The sequence below is a fragment of the Barbus barbus genome (assembly GCF_936440315.1).
Source record: "Barbus barbus genome assembly, chromosome: 19".
Classification (NCBI taxonomy): Eukaryota; Metazoa; Chordata; class Actinopteri; order Cypriniformes; family Cyprinidae; genus Barbus; species Barbus barbus.
The window spans coordinates 16,618,573-16,627,061 of record NC_136747.1 but is presented as its reverse complement, the minus strand read 5'-3'; the positions used below and the strand labels follow the sequence as shown (position 1 = coordinate 16,627,061).

The 8,489-nt window shown below is 36.9% G+C and overlaps 1 protein-coding gene across 1 annotated transcript; it reads left to right on the top strand.

Annotated features, from left to right (window-relative positions):
- The first annotated feature begins 1,146 nt into the window (after positions 1 to 1,146).
- Positions 1,147 to 4,979, top strand: LOC306885227 (proteasome subunit beta type-4-like). The gene is made up of 7 exons (XM_079441628.1): positions 1,147 to 1,326; positions 1,912 to 2,118; positions 2,224 to 2,370; positions 3,261 to 3,342; positions 3,442 to 3,558; positions 3,681 to 3,769; positions 4,450 to 4,979. Exons 1-7 carry the CDS (start codon positions 1,160 to 1,162, stop codon positions 4,460 to 4,462), a joined length of 822 nt encoding a protein of 273 aa, XP_079297754.1. The 5' UTR covers positions 1,147 to 1,159; the 3' UTR covers positions 4,463 to 4,979.
- The last annotated feature ends 3,510 nt before the right edge of the window (positions 4,980 to 8,489 follow it).

Here is an 8,489-nt window from a genome sequence, read left to right as displayed (position 1 = left end):
GGTGTATAAAAGGATCATCATTATCTATTATGAGGTGGCTGGATTAACTAAATGAAATGTTAAGCATCTGTATCCAATTAACTTTTATTTGTTAGTCTTTCCAACGACTCCCAAGGTTCGATACTGTGTTTATTCAGCTGCTAAAACAAATGGCCTTCACTTTGTGATGTGAATGGAATTTAGCGGGAATGTGTCCTGCATGGTGGGCTTGTTTTTTGAGCAGGATCTTACTATTTACATGCTGTGAGGCATGGAAGGTTTCAGGAGCCCCATGGACAGAAATGCCTTAAGTTAACATGATCATTCAGTGATTTTATTAAATTTAATTTAGTCTCTTTTGATGTGACTTTAGAATCAGTATTTAATTAACTGTTAGTTTTAAGAAATAAATAAGTCATGTTTTCAGTGTATTATTTCTATCAACTCATCACCTCAGATCACCTCTTACCTAGGAGGGTCATTTGTTACCAGCCATTTAGCAGACACATTTTCTTTTGAATATTCTGTTACTCTTTAACTACAAACTAGGCCTATAACTGTATTTTATGAGGCCTGACCAATGAACTGAGGCTATAGAGTTGTTCAGTCACATCAAACTGTAGGCCAAACGAGAAGACTAATTCACAGTGAAGTCTAATTTCCTGTGGGTTTTTAGATCAGTGGCTTTGGATTTGTGAGTAAAATGACATCTAAGCTAAGGAGGACAACAGTTGTTTGATTTATCATTTTTGTGTTAGTCATAGTAATATACCATAATGTTAACTAACGACTTTACTATACTCAAAATAATAAATAAAAAAATCCAAAATGTATAAATAGTCAGTTGTAAATTGCAGAGTGACCCCATAATTTAAAAATGCCCAGGTTTTAGGTTAACAAATTTAAAGAAAAATTTAAACAGTTCTATTTCTATTTTGAACGAATTTTTAATACTCTGCATATTTTTCTCAGGCAGGCTAAATAATAAGTAAAATATGAATTTGATCATTTTTTTAATGATTCATATTTTTGAATAACATATTTAGCTTTGCATATGAACTACAAATACATTACTTTTGAAAGTGGCTTTTGATTTCTCAACAGAACCCATTCTACATCTAAAGAAAGGACCATAGAAATAAACATAACCCAATATCCCACAATGCGTAGCGCGTATTACATGGAGCGCATAGCGGTAGCGTCATTTCCGTCAATTCTGAACATGGAGGCCAATGGACTGAAGCTGAATTTCTGGGAGAACGGACCGAAACCCGGTCAGTTTTATTCATTCCCGGGTAGCAGCAGCAGTAGTGCTGCTCCAGGATGTGGACCCATCAAACACACACTGTAAGTTCATCACGACTTGTGAATTTTGTGCTTCGCAGTCAGTAAGTTTGTGCTTTCGATTTGCCTTTCTCTGCTGCATCATCATGGAGGAAAGTTGCTGTTTGCCCCGGAAAATTGTCTCAGATATATTTTGTTTTAAATATATTCGATTAGTTTGTATATACGTTGAATATAATTCATATCTCTTTCTTTTCCCACTCTTCATCTACTGGAAAATAAAGAGTTTAATGGTCCAGTGATAAGTTAGCTTGTTAGCAATAATGCTAATGAATAGGCAGATATCAAAACCAGCGTTTAATACACTTATTTATGTACAATATATAAGAGGACGTATATACGAAGTACAATATATATATATATGTCTTGGCATAATTGTGGACATAAATGAGACCTATAAAGACTGATTAAAATATAATTAAACAATATAAAAATCTGTACGACCATTTAATAATTAGAAATCTGCATTTTTGATCAAATATGCAGCCTTGGTGAGCATAAAAGACTTGAAAAATCGTACAGACCTCAAACCTTTGAACAGTAGTGTGTGTATATTTATTAATTTATAATGTTGAATTTTTTTCTCAGCAACCCCATGGTAACGGGCACATCAGTGCTGGGTGTGAAGTTCACTGGAGGTGTGATCATTGCTGCTGACATGCTCGGCTCTTACGGCTCCCTGGCGCGCTTCCGCAACATCTCCCGACTCATGAAGGTCAACAACAGCACCATCCTGGGAGCCTCGGGAGACTATGCTGACTATCAGTACCTTAAACAGGTCATTGAGCAGATGGTGTAAGTACACACACATTTGTTTATGATTTGGTTGAATACTTTGTCAGGTTTGAGACCTCATATCAGTGCACGTTAATAGGTAGACCTTGATCTGTGTTTGTTTAGGATTGATGAAGAGCTTCTTGGAGATGGACACAGCTACACCCCCAAAGCCATGCACTCCTGGCTCACGCGGGTCATGTACAACCGCCGCAGCAAGATGAACCCCTTGTGGAACACAGTGGTCATTGGTGGATTTTACAATGGAGAGAGGTGGGATAGTATCCAGAAAACTAAATGAAACGTTTAAATGAAAGTCAACATTAAACAAAATTTTTTTCTTTCTGTAATCAGATTTATTAAGGAGTGAAACGGAGAGGGAGAGAGAGACTTGATTTTATCTAATGGGAATCACTCTCAAATAACAGGCTTAAAAATAAACAGATATTGGTGACTAAGTTTAAGAGGTGAATTTACAGTGCGCAAATTATTACAATTTGATGAAACATTATAAAGAGCAATATTTTTCTTTGAATTACTGTTATAGTGTAATTTTAAAGTCAAATTTATTTGCTTTTCTTACAATACACATTTTGTTTCGTGGTGTTAATGTTTATAATAATCTAATATATTAATGTCTAATAGTCACATTTAGCAGATTAAAGCTGGGTAATACTGTAGTTTACATTTTTGCTATATAATAACTACAGTGTACATAGAGCTGGGAGGTCATATTGTTAAATTTGGTGATGGAAAAAAAACAGGCTGTTGATATTTACATCACTTTACATGAGTGTATTGTTTGGATTTATTTTACTTTATTTACAGAAAGATTATATTTGTGACAATATAACATTTAAACAGTTGATTTTCTGTATTGTAACAATTCTATATTGTGTAGCTCTTACCATAAGTGTACTGTATGTATCTTTGTAATTTATACTTATAGTAATTGTATAATTCATTATTATTTATTTTATTGAATAATTTCAGTTATTCACCTGTGAGTTTTTGTTCGGTTTACAACAATTATTATTTGGTGATGTGTATCACTGACCGTTATATCAAAAATAAGGTCAGTTTTGTGACCCAATGATGTCTTGGAATTGTCTGCTGTTATGTAACTTTAATTGAACACAGTTCTTTTGTGTTGCCCTCTTAAGCTTTCTTGGTTATGTGGACAAGTTAGGAGTTGCATATGAAGCCCCAACAGTAGCAACAGGATTTGGTGCTTATTTGGCTCAGGTAAGGTTTTCTTTTTTGTTCATCAGATTATCTTGCTTTTAAAATTTATTTCAAATCCTTGTTAAATATACTCATCATATATGCTTGTGTTTTTTGCAGCCCTTGATGAGGGAGGTGACGGAAAACAAGGTAGAAATCACAAAGGATGAGGCACGAGCGCTCATAGAGCGATGCCTGAAAGTTCTGTACTACCGTGATGCCCGCTCTTACAACAGGGTAAGGCATGCTCTTTCTTCTATTTGTCCTTCATGAAAAGATCCTTATCTCAGGTGCAACATTTCATTGTAAATGTGTTTCAAGAAACACAAAATAATGCATTTTGTTGGTACTTTCTGTAGCATGAAATCGCCATTGTAACAGCTGAAGGCGTTGAGATTATAGGACCACTGTCATCTGAAACAAACTGGGACATTGCCCATCTGGTCAGGTATGTGGAAAATACATATTTTCTCACCATTTATGGTTTAATAGACATTTTATGGGATTAGTATAATATACATTTCTGTTTGGAAACGTGGGGTTGGTAAGACTTTTTAAATTTTATTGAAAGTGTACAAGATTTGTTTTTATTGAAAATGACAGTAAAAACAGTAATATTGTGAAATATTTTTACAACTTATTTTTTCTGTTTTTCATATTTAAAAATGTCATCTATTCCTGTGATGGCAAAGCTGAATTTTCAGCAGTCATTACCCGTCTTCAGTGTCACATGATCCTTAAGAAATCATTCTAATATAATGATTTGGCACTCAAGAAGCCTTTCTTATTATGATCAATGTTGAAAACATTTATCCTGATTGTTTTTGTGGAAACCTTCATATTTTTCAGGATAATTTGATGAATTTAAAGTGCATAAGAACATTATAAATGTCTTTACTGTCACTTTCAATTCAATTTAATGTGTCCTTGCTCAACGGAAGTATTTAAAAATGTAAAAAAAAAAAAAAAAAAAAACTCCAGACCTCAAACCTTTTAAATGGTAATGTATTTAGGGCTCTGCAAGGTTGTTGGTTATACATTTCAGTGTATTGCATAGTTAAATTTAGTTAAATCATGATTGCCGATTCATTGTATTGATCTACTAACTGCTGTTTGTTTTTATTGCAGTGGTTTTGAATGAGTCTTGTTCTGCTGCCCCTGTTTTGCCACATCATCTTTGGACATGCTCTTAGCACCACCAGATTACTATTGTATTGTCAAGACTACAGTTAGAATAGTTTCTTTCTCTTTTGTTATACATAAATAAACTTCATAAAATTGTTTGCCATGTGCTCATTTTTCCTCTTCTATAATTGGTCAGTAGATCAAAAATTCAATGCGAAATAAATTTCTGTGATATGTTCTATATTGTTTTAAATTCTGCTTTCACCAATATGTTAAGTAACTGGCTAACATAGATGAGACTTTTCCAAATTTGCAAAAATTACTTGCAGTGGTGTCAAATTACATCCAGACAGTAATGTTTTGCAATAATCAATAATCATATGCAATAGTTTTCCACCAAGGGAATTATTGACAATATACATTATTGACAGTTAATTTCCAACTTGTTCATTAGGGTTTTTTCCCAAAAAAATATATCTAATGATGATTTTTAAAGGAAATCTGTAATTTAATTAAATATATGCTTTGTAAACATAACAATACATGGTTAAAATTTATTTTGTGGTGGGGTCAATGAAAACGCAGAGTAAAAAATGCCCTAAAATACTGGTTCTACTAAACCAGCATAAAAAAAAAAATCCCTGGTGCGGTAAAAAAAAAAAGTCACATTCTACCACATTAAAAGACAACACAATGATTGTTCTTAAAGAAAAAACACACTGCTTACAATACAGTACATACCCAAGTGTTTATTCATTATGTAATCAAGTATGTTACAGTATAACCCTAAATACAGTAGGTAATGATTTCAAATCATTTCTATTTACATTTATGCACATTATGATAACAGATCAAACCTGATGAAAAGGCAAACAGTGATAAACCACAATGTGTTGCACGTTGCACAGTCGTAAATCAATGAACAACAGAAGCCATGACTACGCAGGACATCACACTAGGGATCTTTAGCACCCATTAATGCAACAAATATTTACACATGCTAGCAATAACCTGCATACATTTACACCTCATTTACATAGACACTTCAAATGAGCATTTCATTTTATTCTCAAAACATGAAATCTTGGTGGAAGGCACACAAAACACCAGATTTCAAAAATGTTCTTGACCTGTATGTAGAGCCGACAATGCTGACTTAATGATCTAAAATTTCTGAATCCTCAAAACCATGGAAAGATTCCACATCACTATCCTTCTCAAAGAGCTTTCTTAACGCAAGCATGCTTGATTGTGGAGAGGACCAAGATTCTACAGAAATGATACTGGAAGTCTCCGCTTTCTGCTCCTCAACTTTGTCTCCTTGCAATTTACTGACAAGCAGAGCTTCAGTAAGACTTCGCACCAGCTCAGAGGGTTCCTCTGATGTCGCCTCTGGGTTTGTGCTCAAAACCCGATCAAAAGAGCGAAAAAGTAGTTTGGGCTCTGCTATAAGGACATCCAGTACCTCGATAAGCCAGCGAGAAAGCAGAAGGGCAAGGTCAGCTGGTTTGGCTCCAACCAGCTCTTGTGGCGCTTTTGTCACATGCTCGCTCCAGCGAGCCTGCATAAACTCGCGTAACACCGGCCCCATACAAGCTTCAAGGGGCTGTAGACGGCGAGAGCAACTTCGTGGGATCAAGCCTGGAAGAGTATTGACACTGTTGAGTGTCACCAAGAATTCATTGGACATGTGGCCTTTGTATGTGTCCATCATCAGCAATCCTTTGCCTCCAGAACTAGGGTTGATGTGCCGACACCACACTTTGTCCAACCAAAGCTGAAGTCTTTCTTCATCTGTGAACCCTTCTGGTCTAGCCTCCAGGATGAAGAAGTCTGGCAATGAACTTGCATCCTCCATGGGAGGTTCGCCTCTGAGGAAAACCATGGTAGATAACGTGGTCCCATCAGCCAGGGCTGTGAACACAACATCTATGAGTGGATCTGTGGTGCCCATTAATTTAAAAGCAGACAACATGGACGACGAATCCAAAGAGGCTTCATCCAGCTGCTCCATATCTACAAAGATGGAAAGCTCATCCATGGCACCAATAGAAGACAACCTAAAGGATTCTGAGGTCACTTGCTTTTTTAGAAAGCTGCTGAAGGAGTTCTCGAGCTCCTGGGATTTATACGGTAGCAACTTGCTGGATGTGGCAAACGCCTGCACACCCAGATCGTGGTGTAGCAAGAAATCAACCATCGAGTCGTAAGAGAGATCTTGCACACCATGACTGCTCGTGTACCCGAACAGGTTAGATTCATCGATAGGCAGTTGTTGCTCACGTTGGTATAGCACCCATTCGACTAAGCTATCAGCCACCTGTGATGTCAAACCTTCTCGGCTTCTCGAGGGATCAAGCTGAAGCTGCCGTTTCATAAGCAATGACTGGACTTCTTCCGGTGGAGTGTCAAAGTGATTGGCGGCCTGGGGGACTCCGCAGCAGAGGGCGTACAGTACAATTTTAAGCTGTGCCATGGTAAACGAGTTTTCCGCTGTATGTTCTGTATCAACTTCGGAAAGCCCTCCATTCAAAGTTGGCTTCAAAGCATCTGGATTGGCTTCACATTTTTTGTCTGGGACAGCACTTGGTTCAATAGGCTGAACCAGAATGGGAAGTGACGGTGTGCAAGCGGGGCTAGCAGGGAGAATTATTGTGTAGCTGGGTCGGGGAAGGGGATTGGAGGAGAGAGGAAATGAGCTCCCGTCCACTTGCTTCACTTGCAAAGGCAAAATGACCCCGTTGTTGAGTCTCTGACCTCCTCGAAGAAGGTCCGTTGGGATGAAGACAAATCTATAATGATAGTAATTCAATTAAAGTTACCTCTTCTGCTAAACTGAAAGTAAAATGCCAAGCAACTTCAATTCCATTGACTTTCATTACATGGGCAAAAAAAACCTGAGACGTATTTCAGAAAATCTTATGTAAAGGCTTTCGCACTGCATAGTTCTAGGAACATGCCAGAAAGTGGGTACTTCCGCCAATAGTTCTAGGAACTATGAAAAGGTTCTTCTGGTGTGAAAGCCCCATTTCTTCGGATGTCATTTAGGTTTGAAATAACATGAGGGATGGTAAATGATGACAGATAATCATTTTTATGTGAACTATCCTTTTAAAATTTAAAACAAATTGAATCAACGTACCTTTTATAGCCATGTGAAAATCCTTCTGAAACATAAGGAATATTATTAATAACTTGATTAAGATTAAAAACTTGAGTTTTATTTGCTAATTTTTTTAGACAGAAATAACCAACTTTACCCCGTATGGTGCAATGGCTTGCTTGATGTTTAGGATAATCAGCAAGATGTTTGGCCATCAAATCTCCAACCTGAGTTTTGTATCTACATGTGGTACAGCTTAACCGCCCCTTCCTGCAAACATTTCAATTATCATTATTGACAATACAAGTAACATTACAAGCGTACCAAAGGAAGAGAAAAAAATCATATCTTACTTTGGGCAGGGTTTGTATAGGGTAATATATTTTTTTGTGCTTTTGCGAGGAACATGTACACTGATCATGTGATTGGCATATGCTCTGGAACAGCAGGTGTTGTAACGGCAGAGGGAACAGCTCACATAGGTGGGGAAATGGTTGGAAAAATACGGAATTTCATAGTTGCATTCCATGCAGAAGTGTTTTTCTGTTGGCTTGCTGGAAGAACAAGATGATGGCCATTTGTCAGAAGATAAATATCTATAAATATCTTTACGAAAGTCTGCTCTACATTTTGTTTTGAAACAAAAGTAAATTAAAAGCAATACAAACATAGATAGACAGACAGACAGACCGACCAAACACTTACCACTGACTCTGAAACTTGACCATTAGCTCCACCATGCTTTCCACTGGTTTTTTCTTCATGGGAATGACTTTATTGGTGACATTTTGAGATGCTACAAGTGTTGGTGTGGTGTTTGAGGGAGTCTTCAGTGGAGGTGCTACTAAATTATCTCTGTTGTCAGTACTGTCAGCATAAGCTCGGATGGTTACCTGAAACGGACATGGAAAATGGTAATGCCATCAAACAAGCAGTTAAT

Excerpts from the sequence above, each read along its gene's own strand:
- LOC306885227 (XM_079441628.1), top strand. The coding sequence starts at position 1,160 with ATGGAGCGCATAGCGGTAGCGTCATTTCCGTCAATTCTGAACATGGAG. Across the intron at positions 1,327-1,911 it reads GGACCCATCAAACACACACT|CAACCCCATGGTAACGGGCA; the intron begins GTAAGTTCATCA and ends TTTTTTTCTCAG. Across the intron at positions 2,119-2,223 it reads CAGGTCATTGAGCAGATGGT|GATTGATGAAGAGCTTCTTG; the intron begins GTAAGTACACAC and ends GTGTTTGTTTAG.